At 33.9% G+C, this 14,424-nt stretch overlaps 1 protein-coding gene across 2 annotated transcripts; it reads left to right on the top strand.

The window, feature by feature from the left end:
- Positions 1-269: 269 nt before the first annotated feature.
- LOC127704183 (DC-STAMP domain-containing protein 2-like) lies at positions 270-12,089 on the top strand. 2 transcript variants are annotated; one of them, XM_052208116.1, is made up of 4 exons: positions 270-304; positions 1,460-2,135; positions 8,223-8,320; positions 9,713-12,089. In XM_052208116.1, exons 2-4 carry the CDS (start codon positions 1,479-1,481, stop codon positions 10,959-10,961), a joined length of 2,004 nt encoding a protein of 667 aa, XP_052064076.1. In that variant the 5' UTR covers positions 270-304; positions 1,460-1,478; the 3' UTR covers positions 10,962-12,089. The 2 variants fall into 2 exon arrangements, with proteins under 2 accessions (XP_052064076.1, XP_052064077.1); XM_052208117.1 differs by lacking the exon at positions 270-304 and having other exon boundaries at positions 1,307-2,135.
- Positions 12,090-14,424: the final 2,335 nt, after the last annotated feature.

Here is a 14,424-nt window from a genome sequence, read left to right as displayed (position 1 = left end):
AGAATTTTTAATGAACGGCAATAAATGGAGAGAAACACTTATATCCTCCGATGAAAACAAATCAATGCTGAAAATAAAATTAAAGCTATTCATTTAAATATTTTCTCAAATTTGATTGGATAAAACAAATTGCAGTTGGGTCAGAATTTTGAATGAACGGCAATGAATGGTGAGAAACACTTATCAAGTCATTGTAATGTAATTGTTTATTTCCTGAATTTCAATGGTTATAAGTATTCTAAAATATTTCCCTGAAAATGAATATTCATATCAAATATTCCTGTTGTATAAACTGCTTCAGAAGGTAAGTTGTTTCTCTTATTATTACCATATATTTTTATCAAATCATTTCTATTTCATCTTATCCTTATGAGAAAAAAAAGATACAGAATTAACATAAAAGACAAAAAAAAACAAAACACACAGATAAATCATAGCAGAAATATGCCAATCTTAGACTTATATGACTCAATTTAGAATGGTTTGCAAAAGTTCTATATCCTCCGATGAAAACAAATCAATGCGAAAATAACATTACTGCTATTCATTTAAATATTTTCTCAATTTTCAATACTTTCTATCTAATAACATTTAATACTAAAAGATTTTATCAATTTTTGATTAATTGTATTTAAACAAGTATTCAGAAATTATCTTGAAGACAGAGAACATTTAATGTGATCAGAGGGTCACCTCATGTTGCAAATACAATACTGTAATGGCAGAAATTTTTTAGATCTTTTTATTTTTGCACTTTAAATTTCGATAGCCTTTTATGTAAGTCTATTGAGTTCTTAAAAAATCACAGTAGTAATGCATGTGAGAAAAATGTGTACTTCATTGAACATTTAAATGCATGGTTTACATACACCCACAAAATCCATGAAAATCTGTATATTACAAATAATAATAAATCCAAAGTATACAATGAACACCAAGAGATCTTAAAAGAGTAACTGGTCAAGGAAGTGACCAGGGATTATAAAAGAGTAACGGGTCAAGGAAGTTACCAGAGATTATAAAAGATTAACTGGTCAAGGAAGTGATAAAAATACCAAATGAAAGGCTCATAGTTATAAAATAGAAACATACATTTACTAAAGAAGAAGTAACACATTAAGCGAGAAAAAATGATATGTCTGTGCACTTATTCTTTAAGGTAAAAGCATTAAAAGATTTGGCTTGAAACTGGAGTTCTATTGATTTTTCATATATTGTGTATAAGTAATAACAAGAATTTAACCAAATTATGAAGGGATGTAGTTTAAATTTTGATAAGAAAAGTGGAGGTAGCTGGTCAAATTGTTTAATGCTACAAATTTAAAAAAAAAGCCTTGAAAGCTTATAATAATGAAAACAAAATGGGCAACATAATCAGTAAACATCCTTAAGCCAGAGTTGATAGGTAAACTTAGCTTGATTTGACAAAGAGTGCAAAAGTTTTGTTTATTTGGTACAGGTAGAAAGAAAACTCAGAAATGACAAATGTGGAAAATAAACCGGGAAATTTAAAACTTCGATTTGAAGAGACAAAATCTGATGACCCATCCTTAATCAACGATGCCGTAACATTTCCTGACAAATTGTTTAAAAGTGAACGCCATACATTCACCTGTCTGAAGGCTATATTTGGCATCTTCTGTGGAATTTTGACTGGTGGAATACTGTTTGTTCTGCTAGTGTTCAGTTTTGGTTTTGACTTAGACATGGCTGGGTATATATCTATTGGAGTGACAGCTCTAGCATGTCTAGGTCTAGCACTGTCTGTTCATGTCCGCTGTATAATGGTACTGATGATTCCTAGTCTGTTTACTGGTAGAGGAAGAGTAGCCATTCTGGCAGTTATATTTGGACTCCTGTTATCAGGACCCATCAAAAACATCTCTATAAATACTTCAGAAGTGTCCAGAAGTATGGCCTGTAGTACTGAACTCTTTCATAACCAGTCACACACTCTCAGACAGCAGCTAAATGTACCAATAGAGCAGATTAAAGATGCCCTGGGTAAACAGGCTCAGGATATAAAGAAGATAGGAAAAGAAATAGAGAAAGCCATAGCACCAATTTATGATGCTCTTGTTGCTGTTAAAAAGGGTGTCAAGTTAGTTAGTGGTGCATTGGATACAGCTTCACAGGTAAAATAGTAAGTTAGTGTGCTGAGTGTATTCAGCTTCACAGGTAAATAGTACGTCAGTGTGTTGAGTGTATTCAGCTTCACAGGTCAAATAGTAAGTTAGTGTGCTGAGCGTATTCAGCTTCACAGGTAAAATAGTAAGTTAGAGTGCTGAGTGTATTCAGCTTCGCGGGTAAAATAGTAAGTTAGTGTGCTGAGTGTATTCAGCTTCACAGGTAAAATAGTAAGCTAGTGTGCTGAGTGTATTCAACTTCACAGGTAAAATAGAAAGTTAGTGTTCTGAGTGTATTCAGCTTCACAGGTAAAATAGTAAGTTAGTGCGCTGAGTGTATTCAGCTCCACATGTAAATAGAAAGTCAGTGTGCTGAGTGGATTCATATTCACAGGTAAAAAGTGTTAGTCAGTGTGCTGACTGTATTCAGCTTTACAAGTAAAATAGTAAGTAAGTGCACTAAGTGTATTCAGCTTCACAAGTAAAAATAGTTAGTCAGTGTACTGAGTGTATTCAGCTTCACAGGTTTATAGTAAGTCAGTGTGCTGAGTGTATTCAGCTTCACAGGTAAAATAGTAAGTCAGTGAACTGAGTGTTTTCAGCTTCAAAGGTAAAATAGTAAGTGTTATGTATAACTGAAACTGTCAAAATAAACTATTAAAGTTACTATGAATTGTTATCAAATGAACTGTAATCTCAAAGTGATGAAAACCATATGGCACCGCCTAGACTGTTACCTACCACAGTTGTATCAATTGTCGCGATATATAATATGTTAATGTGCTTGATTATTTTAGTGTAGAATAAAATGCTAATCTGAACAGATGCCTTCTACTCTCAATAATGTTATAGTTAGTAATACATAACAAATTGGCGACGAGTTAAAAAAAACAAAAAATGGCTGGATATATCGGTAAAATTGAAAATTTTGATGATGGAATTGAACAGTGGACTTCTTATACAGAAAGACTAGAACAATATTTCGCTGTGAATGAAATTAACAACGATAAGCGTGTACCTGCTTTACTTAGTTTAATCGGTGGAAAAACTTATGCTTTGTTAAGAAATTTAACAACACCAGACAAACCGAAAGATAAATCATACGAGGATATTGTGAAAGTTTTGAAGGAACATTTATCACCCGCACCACTGGTGATAGCAGAACGTTTCCGTTTTCACAAGAGGGACAAAAAAAGTGGAGAGTCTATTAATGAGTATGTAGCACAAATTCGCAAATTTTCGGAATATTGTAATTTCCCTGATTTAAACGATACATTGAGAGACCGATTGGTTTGTGGGTTGAAATCAGAACAAACTCAGAAGAAACTATTGTCAGTCCAAGCATTAACATTAGAAAAAGCTATGCAGATTTCTGTAGCGATGGAAACAGCTACAAAAGACGCATTGGAGCTACAAGGAAAACAACCAGAATCAGCTGTACATAAGGTTAAAAGTCAAAAACCGAAGGTTAGCTTCCATCAACAGAAACTTATAACGTGTTACCGTTGCAACAAGCAAGGACATAAAGCCGATACATGTCGTTTTAAAGATCAAACGTGTCATAAATGTAAGAAGAAAGGACATATTCAAGCAGCATGTCGTAGTAAAATGATAAAACGGAATGTGCACTCACTTAATGCTGATGATTCTCAGGATGATGAATTTGGAATTTACACAGTGTTCAAAGATACACAGAAAGGAAACAATGATGTAGGGATTTATACAGTGAATTCCAAAACAAAGGAGATAACTGTCGACGTGAAAATCGACAACAAATCTGTTGAAATGGAAGTGGACACAGGATCCGCTCTCTCGATTATTCCAAAGAAGGAATTTGATCAAATGTTTCCGAATCGTAAGCTTGATTCAACAGACGTTATTTTGAGAACATTTTCGGGTGAGAAATTTACACCACTAGGAGTAACCGCTGTAAATGTAAACTACAACGACCAAAGTGAAATATTGTCGCTGTATGTCGTACAAAAAGGAGGAGGAATCTTATTTGGAAGGGACTGGTTACGAAAAATCAGACTAGACTGGAGCAAAATCAACAAAGTAAGTGTTGAAAATGTTAATGAGAAAACAAAAGAATTGCTTGCTCAACATGCATCTGTATTTAGTGACAACATCGGTTGTGTGAATGGAATTAAAGGAAATTTAATTATGAAAGATAACCTGTGTTCATGAAGGCGCGACCGATACCGTATGCACTAAGACCGAAAGTTGAACAGGAGCTCGACCGTCTTGAAGAGGAAGGTATTATTACAAAAGTGCCAACTAGTGAATGGGCAACGCCTATTGTGCCTGTCGTGAAGAAGTCAGGGGGCGTGAGAATTTGTGGCGATTTTAAGGCCACAATTAATCAGCAGCTTCAAGTTGATCAATATCCTTTACCTAGAATTGACGATATTTTTGCTTCGTTATCTGGAGGTGAAAAATTTTCGAAAATAGATTTAAGACAGGCATATTTACAGCTCGAGATGAATGAGGAATCCAAGAAGTACTTGACTATCAATACGCATAGAGGACTTTATCAGTACAACCGAATGTTATTCGGTGTAGCGTCTGCACCTGCAATCTGGCAGAGAACCATTGACCAAATACTCCAAGGGTTGACAGGAGTACAATGCATATTAGATGATATGGTTATAACCGGTAAAAATTACCGAGAACATTTAGTGAACCTCGACAAAGTTATGAAGCGATTAGAGATGTACAACCTTTCAGTTAATAAGGACAAGTGCAAGTTTTTCAAAGATGAAATCGAGTTTTGTGGACATAAAATAGATAAGCATGGATTACACAAAACAGAGGATAAAATCAAAGCGATTTTGGACACACCAGAACCACAAAATGTTACTCAGGTACGTTCAATCCTCGGATTAATGAATTACTACCATAAATTCCTACCAAATATCTCATCTGTTGTGCGCCCATTACACAGACTGTTAGAAAAAGATGTCAAATGGGATTGGAATAAAGAATGTAAGGTATCATTCAAGAGGGCCAAAGATTTGGTAACATCTGAGCAGGTTCTATGTCATTATGACCCAGAACTACCTATTCGATTAGCTTGTGACGCTTCTCCATTTGGATTAGGGGTAGTTTTGTCACATAAAATGCAAGATGGAACGGAGCGCCCTATTGCTTTTGCGTCAAGATCACTTAATAAAGCAGAAAGAAACTACAGTCAAATCGACAAAGAAGCTCTAGGTATAATTTTCGGCGTTAAAAAGTTTCATACTTATCTGTATGGTCGTAAATTTACACTGATAACAGACCATATGCCGCTTGTGTCAATATTTAATCCGAAAAAGGGAATTTCTACCACTTCAGCAGCACGTTTACAGAGATATGCGTTGTTTTTAAGTGGATATACATATGACATCGAGTACAAAAACACTAACAAGCACACAAACGCAGATGCGCTATCGAGAATACCACAGGAATCTACAGAATCAGATGGTGAGGAATTTGATGCAGTTGACGTTTTCATGTTAAAGCAACTAGAACAGTTAAGCTTAACAAACAACAACACTAGACGAGAAACTGCGCGTGACAAGATCTTATCAAGAGTCTATGAATTTGTACAAAAAGGTTGGACCGTCAATGATGATATTGACTTGAAACCGTATTTCAACCGGAAAAACGAACTTTCTACCAGTCAAGGTTGTTTACAGTGGGGAATACGTACTATTGTTCCGACAAAATTTAGACAGCAAACTTTAGAACTGTTACATTCTGCGCACCCAGGAGTAGTGAAAATGAAATTATTGGCAAGGAGCTACGTATGGTGGCCACGTATTGATTCTGAGATAGAATCTCTAGCAAAAAGTTGTTCCGGATGTCAAAAACACCATCGTAACCCGAAACAGTCACCACTTCACCCATGGGAGTGGCCGTCAAGTCCGTGGAAACGTATACATATTGACTTCGCTGGACCATTTATTGATCATATGTTCTTGATTGTCATTGATGCTCATTCTAAATGGCCTGAAGTTATACCGATGAAAAGTACCACTTCAACACAAACAATCAGAGTGTTAAGAACTATATTTGCGAGAGCAGGATTGCCAGAGCAGATAGTTAGCGACAACGGACCACAATTCGTGTCAGCAGAATTTCAAACATTTACTAAAATGAATGGAATAACCCATATCAAGAGTGCACCTTACCATCCTGCAACAAACGGACTCGCGGAACGTTTTGTTCAGACTTTCAAACAGAGCTTAAAGGCCATGCGAGGGGAAAATTCAGATATAAATAAGAAATTAGCAAATTTTCTACTGGCATATCACAACACTCCCCATACGACAACGAATGAAACACCTTCTAAGTTATTTATGGGTAGACATTTACGCAACAGACTTGACTTACTTAAACCAGATATTAATAGACAAGTTCAAGACAAGCAGATGAAAATTGCAATTAAACCGACAAAAGAGACTTTACGACAATTTACCGAGGGAGAAACAGTAGCCGTACGTGATTACCGTGGACCAAATAAATGGACAAGTGGACTTGTAACCAAACGTGAAGGACCGCTAAATTATCAGGTAGAAGTTTCGCCCAACAGTATCTGGAAACGTCATGCCGACCAGATACGAAACTCAGACTTTCACGATAAACAGGGAGAAGAAGTTATAAATGACAAAACAGCTGAACTAGAGATAATTCCGGATGAACCAACTGAGCAACCACAAGATCTACAACTTAAACAAAAAGACAGCGAACTACCTTTGTCGGAACCAATTCAGAGAAGATATCCGTTGAGAACCAGAAAGCCGGTTCCTAAGTTAAATTTGTAAAATTGGTTGTAGTGCCGTAAGGGTAATAATAACTCCCTTTGCAACCTATGTTAGGCGTGATTGTGTGCGCGAGGAAACGAAAGTTTTTCTATTGCAATCACTGTAGGGATAAATATTTTGAATGCATGATATTAGTGTTTTTCATAGTTAAAGTTTTTATATACACATAGACAGTAATTAATTTCTTTCATTCATTCTTTTCACACGTGCTGATTTTTATCAATGACCTTATCATTCACATACTATAACTTTACTATGGAATTCGAAAATTAGAAGGGAGGAAATGTTATGTATAACTGAAACTGTCAAAATAAACTATTAAAGTTACTATGAATTGTTATCAAATGAACTGTAATCTCAAAGTGATGAAAACCATATGGCACCGCCTAGACTGTTACCTACCACAGTTGTATCAATTGTCGCGATATATAATATGTTAACTTGCTTGATTATTTTAGTGTAGAATAAAATGCTAATCTGAACAGATGCCTTCTACTCTCAATAATGTTATAGTTAGTAATACATAACAGTAAGTCTATGTACTAAGTGTATTCAGCTTCACAGGTAAAATAGTAAGTCAGTGTACTGAGTGTATTCAGCTTCACAGGTAAATAGTAAGTCAGTGTGCTGAGTGTATTCAGCTTCACAGGTAAAATAGTGAGTCAGTGTACTGAGTGTATTCAGCTTCAAAGGTAAAATAGTAAGTCTGTGTACTAAGTGTATTCAGCTTCACAGGTAAAATAGTAAGTCAGTGTACTGAGTGTATTCAGCTTCACAGGTAAAATAGAAAGTCAGTGTGCTGAGTGTATTCAGTTGCACAGGTAAAATAGTATATCAGTGTACTAGGTTTATTCAGCTTCACAGGTTAATAGTAAGTCAGTGTGCTGAGTGTATTAAGCTTCACGGGTAATATAGTAAATCAGTGTACTGAGTGTATTCAGCTTCACAGGTAAATAGTAAGTCAATGGTGCAGTGTATTCAGCTTCACAGGGGAAAATAGTAAGTCATTGGTGCAGTATATTCAGCCTCACATGGAAAAAAGTTAGTGGTAAATTGGATACAGCTTCACATGTAAAAGCACTTATTAAGTACAAAATGTAGTGAGATATGCAGTGTTAGAAAAAATATTACTTCTGCAGTGTGTATTTTGAAGAAAATTAAATCCCACTACAGTCCTCATTGTATGTCAATATATTGTACCTTTATTCTTTAGTGTGAATATAACAGTGACTGTTTACTGGTTGTGAGAGATCTCTTATGTTTGTACTTGTACTTTATATATTTACAGGAGTGTGATAGAATGATGAACCGTGTGTATGATGACTGTGTAAGCGATCTCAACAAAGCATACAGTGTTTGTACGAATACACTTCGTGATGTTAAACGGTAAGTATCATCAATAGTCCATCATGTCTCAGAATTCTTTGATTCTCTAAAAAAAATAGATTCAAACTGTGGTTCAGTTGCTGCATGAATATATTCTCTTAAATAAACTGTTGACACAGAGATATGTCTCGCCTGTCTGCATAAAATTCAGAAAAAGACAAAGTAAGGGACAGCAACATTGTTAATTAATTCAAAGTCACTGGACCATGAACCAGTGTGCAGGGTCTTGAAATTGTCGACAAACTGAGATGTACAGACAGTAATGTAACTTTACAGAAAACATCATTGTCTATTGTAAGTAGTTCCTATTAAACTAACTTAAGCAGAAAACTTAACATTGAAAATTGGTAATTAATTGAAAGTCTCTGGACCATGATCAACAGGGCTATCAAACTGATTTAAGCAGAAAACTTAGCATTGAAAATTGCTAATTAATTCAAAGTCACTGGACCATGACCTAGGGGGCAGCTAGGGCCTCGAAATAGTTGTCAAACTGATAGTAATGCAACTTTATAGAAAATAATTATTGATCTATCACAGGGCCTTAAAATAGTCGTCAAACTGATCTGATCTGATAGTAATGCAACTTTATGGAAAATATCATTGATCTACCACTAGCAGTTCCTATCAAACTGACTTAAGCAGAAAACATAATACTGAAAATTGCCTATCAATTGAAAGTAGCTGAACCACGACCTAGGGAGTAAGGCCTCGATCAAAACAGTTATCAAACTGATATGTACTGATGTAATGCAACTTCATACAAAATATTATTGATCTATCACAAGTAGTTCCTATCATACTAACTTAATTGTTGACACCTACATCACTGAAAAGCAATACCTATGTCTAGCCTTCTGTGACTTTCGTCGCAGGCGAGACAAAAGTTATGCTTCAGTTAACCAAATCTTCCAAATCTTTTAAACATTTCAAATGGCTATATTTGCATTAGGATAGTTGATTTAATAAACTTAAAAATAGATTAAAGACATTTCTCTTCTTCACATTGCATAATGATTAAACTCAAGCATGTAGGATTATTAACATATTATTAATGGGTAATTTGAAGTAATGACACTACAATGGAATTGCTATCATCTTTTCAATTTTTCTATTAGTTCTATCATATGGTATAGAACATTTTTGTTGCATGTTTTTAAAAAATGACCTTGCCTTTGTGGCTTATACCCATGTAATAAGTTTTTCAAAAGGACGAAATTGATGTACTCCTAACTTAAGTCCTAGGTCATAGCTTATATATAATTAACAATACTGGGAAAATTTCAAACAGGGGTAATTTTCACTTAATTAGCAAAGCTTATGCATTCAAATTTTGAAAATAACAATCAGCAAATATTTATGTTAACAGTAACTTGTATTCCTTTGTTGCAGGTATGTTCCATTTTTAGATTTAACAGCTGTTTGTAAAGTTCTAGATATAGATAAGGTTTGTGTCGTAGTCAAACCATCTTTTGTATGTTCACCAGTGAAATCTCTTGATAATGCAGCCGAGAAACTCGCAGAATCTGTTGTCAGTCTGGTAAAAGAAGTCGATAAATGGTTTCAATTCAACATCATCAACCAGTCTCAGAATGGCAAGGTTTATAATGCTTCTAAAACAGCTAGAGAATTCATTGCTGATATTGAGGAGGCTCTGACCGACAAGAAAATCACATTTACTAACATTGTGGGATTTCTTAGCAAACTTTTAGCTCTGTCACTACTGTTGCTCCTAACACAATCATTTTTTTATCTGAAAAATTATCTCGCTAAGGATGAATTTGATAACATTTACATTTCTTCACATTTTAAGGGTTATGATTCTGAAACACGAAAGAAAGGACAACAGGGGGTGTTACCTCTACAAAAGAAGGAAAAGAAACTATACACAGATAGTACATCCTTGAGGATGTCTCCAAAAGAGAAAAGTCAGAGTTTAATGGGTATTTCCCAGCTTTTTCTACACGTGTTACTCAGTGCTCTGATCGTGTTCCTTAATTACGTACTGTTCTATATATTGTTCCTTGTAAACAGGTATGGCCAGGTAAATGTAGAGGTCACTGGACAAAGTAAAATAAACCTAAAGGTCAAGGGAGGACAAATGGCTGCCTTTATAAACACTTTTATAAATAATATTAACATTGAAAACACATACGAAGCTAGTTATAATACAACTTTATGCCTGCCAAGTCCAACAGCACCTGATGCTACCGACATTCCAGTTCTTTGTTCAGCATACATAGCTGCTCTACTCCTGGTGTTCATGCAAGCCTACGGAGCAAGATACAATCGCAAAATATGTGCTTTCTACTATCCTGAACAGGAAAAAGAACGTATAGTTTTTCTTCAGAAGCAAATCCTCTACAACCGCAAGCGAAGGCATACTTTCATTAAACAACATGTCACCTCAATTAAGAAACAAAAAATTGCTGAGCAGAGAATGTCTGTAAAACAAACGTTATCTGCAATATGTCCATGCTTTAAAGTGGAACAAACAGATCTAGAATTCTGTATGAATTGTGGAGCTAACCAAGGGTCCAGTCATACATTAAAAGCATGTAAAAATACAAACTGCTCATCAACTTATTGTTCCGAGTGTTTTGATGATTTTGGACATACTTGCCCAATCTGTAGTAAATAACAGCATAAGCCTTTATATTATGTATCTGATATTTATCATTTTTATAAATTTAAGATTCAGTGAAGAATACAGACCCCATGTCCAACAAGATATGTGGAAAAACATAATAATCAGAATCTTCAGTTTTCAACTTGTATATATCTAGAAATAAAGGACTTAAAATTTTGTATTTTTTCTTCTCTTTTTTCTTTAAAGAATAAAATACTATAAAAAAAACTTTGGTATACAGACTTTAAAAAATTTTACACAGTTTTTTCAAAACATGAAGGTGACTCGAAAAAAGTAAAAGAAATATTGTTAAGAATTATATTATTTGATGGTGCAGTTAGTAATTTATCTCTATAACATTTAATTTATTATTTTTAAGAATATCAAAGTTGCACTTCAATTGCCTCGCTTTGTATTAAACAAACCTTTCGATGCAAAGAAAAATATCATGCTTAAAGTGAGATGCAGAAAATTGATTTTATTAATTTATAACATAACAAAAGAAAGAATTCAGATTTAATTTCTTTATTTATCAGAAATGTATTGTTTTGTTTTCACATTATTAATGTTACAAATTCATTCTTCTGCTTATCCCTACTTTGGGACTACAGCTGCTTTGCCCCCCCCCCCCTATTTGGCTGATTTGATTCAAATTAAACACATATCAAGTCTTTGTATCTTATACCTTATTCTCCCTCACAAACCAAGTTTTAATTTTTATATCTATATAAAAAGGGGGATAATTCAATTTTAATTTAACAATTATCAAACAGCAGTTTTTCAAAGTTGTAATTTTGTTTATTATTGCCCAGACAAAATTTCATAATTTAAATACTGATGTCCAAAAGACTATAATGTCTTATGAATATCTGACGGATGTTATTTGGTAAATTTATAATTACTTTTTGATTTTTGCACCCATAATTACCCAATTTGTTACAAATTTAGCACACAAGCCTTTCAATGAATCTTATCCCCCTCCCACAAGTAATATATACATATAACGGAGGATAACTCAATCTTACCTAATTTCAAAATTGTCAAACAGCTTTTAGTCCCCAGTTTTCCAAACTGTAATTTTGCGTATGAATATACATCTAGTATTCGTTTAACTATTATTAAATATTTTCATTCATCTTATTTATTGTTTTATAGTTTCTATTCAAGCTAGTTTTTAGATTGATGCATATGAACAAAGAGATGTGAGGTATACATCAATGAGACACCAGTATGTCAATACTCTCATAATAATAAACAGCTGTCATACAAGTGGGAGATTTAGCTAGCTATTAAACCAGGTTTAACCACCAATTTCTTCAGAAAATGTCTGTACAAAGTCAGGATTATGACAGTTGTGTTCAATTTGTTTTGTTGGGTGATAAAGTTTAACGTTTGTTATGGACTTTCCCATTTTGACTTTACCTTGGAGTTAGGTATTTTTGTTATACTATTTATATATTGATGCAGCATCCAACTGGTCAATTTAATACAATAGTACCAGATACTAGTATAAGGAAATGGGATGACTTTATCCTCAGGTCCAAATTGTGGCTTGGTCTACAATTTATGCACAAGATTGAATAACTATATTGGTTTATGAGATTTAGTTTGGTAGTCTCAAGATGATTGGGTTCAACTTAAATATGTGTATTCAGTTGTATTATTGTAGTATAAATACATGAGGTAATAACTTGTCTGTTTAGGTATCTTTGAGAATTACATATCACGTAGATAGTTAAACTTAGACAATAACTGTTCTAAAAACCCTACATATAATTTATTGACTCATCTTCTGATAAATATTGTCTCAATTATTTAAAACAAATATCCAATCTGTATCCATAAAAATGCCTTATAAAAATCTAATTAGTTGCAGCTTGAAGCTATGGTATGGGAGACAACTCTGTCTGACTTAAATGATTTTCAGTATTTTTTATTGTGTTTAAAGTTGACAACATATATAAAGCAATCTGATTTTAGTGCAGAAAGGTTACTTGTGATTACACTATGATGTCATTAGCATGTCGAAATTTATATAATTGACCTAAAATTTCCATTTCCCACATAGTTTTGGTCAAAATATATATGAGCAACAGCTTTACTCAAAACAGCTATTTTGTTTTTTTATACAGTTTTGCATTCAGTGCAAGAAGTTGGAAGCCCTAATGCGAATATGTAAGACAACATTTTTTAATCTAAATACTGATGTGCAATAGACTAATGAGTTATGAACATCAAACTCAAAAAAAAAAAAGACAAGCAACAGTATACATAACACAACATAGAAAACTAAAGTTTGAGCAACACGAACCCCACAAAAAACAAGGGGTGATCTCAAGTGCTAAAGAAGGGTAAGAAGATCCTGTTCCACATGTGGCACCAGTTGTGTTGCTCATGTACGCGCAAACCCGGTGATAGGTCTTATTAGGTAGGTCACATTTGGGGGAAAGGCGAATGGGGTTGTGGTTACGTCGATTGGAACATAAAGTGAGAGCTGAAACAAATGCTTAAAGATACTGGCTATCTTTATGAAAATCTCATCAAAGAAAAGACAGGCATATATCTTGTCTCAAATGTCTAATGTGCATGTCGCAGGGATCAAGTTGACCAATGGGTAGAAAACAGCCCAAGGCCACCAATCAGTCTTCAACACAGCTAGAAAAATCCACACCCAAGGACCGCTTCAGCTGGCCCGTAAACAATAATGTATCCTAGTTCAGCAAAACATATGTAGCTTGTTTCTATTTTAATTCTGTGATATCATCCAATAACATATAATGATCTGACTGTTTATCCATTTGCAGATTACATATTAGGTTATGCAAAAAGAAATCAGCATTATAAAAATAAGGAGATGGGGTATGAGTGCCAATGAGTCAACTATTTCTAAATGCTTCATTTGGAATGACAATTAATTTGATGATAATTACAATATTGTTAATCATACTACATCACCTTAATCTAACATGGTCATAATTGTTTATTTTTCTGAATTTCAATGATCATAAATATGCATAAAATTTTTGATTAAAAATGATTATTCATATATTAAATTAAACTGTTTCCTGTTGTGTAATCTGCTTGACATAGGGTAAGTTGATTCTCTTTTTATTCCATTTTTTATTCCAATTTAGTCTATTTTACCCTATCAAAAAGAGATAAGGGGTTAACTTAAAACAAGATAAGATAGCAACCATACAACAAAAGTTTAGTAGAAATATACATATAGGGACCGTTATACAAATCTTCATTCATATATAAGTGACAATACCATAAGCTCTAAAGATTGATTAAATGGTTGTTGCTAGCTTGACTTTCACTGGCTAATGAAAGCTAGAATAAGTAGAGAAAATTTTGGATAAACTTCACACATATGACAGAAATAAGTCATTCTTGTACTGACATGACTCATTTTAGAATGGTATGTAAAAGTTCTACATCCTCCGATGAAAACAAATCACTGCTGGAAATATAA

Source organism: Mytilus californianus, unplaced genomic scaffold, assembly GCF_021869535.1.
Source record: "Mytilus californianus isolate M0D057914Y unplaced genomic scaffold, xbMytCali1.0.p SCAF_6, whole genome shotgun sequence".
NCBI classification, from domain to species: domain Eukaryota; kingdom Metazoa; phylum Mollusca; class Bivalvia; order Mytilida; family Mytilidae; genus Mytilus; species Mytilus californianus.
This window is presented reverse-complemented; position numbering and strand designations above follow the sequence as displayed.

Bases quoted from the DNA above. Each gene is read 5' to 3' on its own strand.
- LOC127704183 (XM_052208116.1), top strand. From the start codon at position 1,479: ATGACAAATGTGGAAAATAAACCGGGAAATTTAAAACTTCGATTTGAA. The intron at 2,136-8,222 runs GTAAAATAGTAA...ATATATTTACAG, and splicing joins CATTGGATACAGCTTCACAG to GAGTGTGATAGAATGATGAA. The intron at 8,321-9,712 runs GTAAGTATCATC...CCTTTGTTGCAG, and splicing joins ACACTTCGTGATGTTAAACG to GTATGTTCCATTTTTAGATT.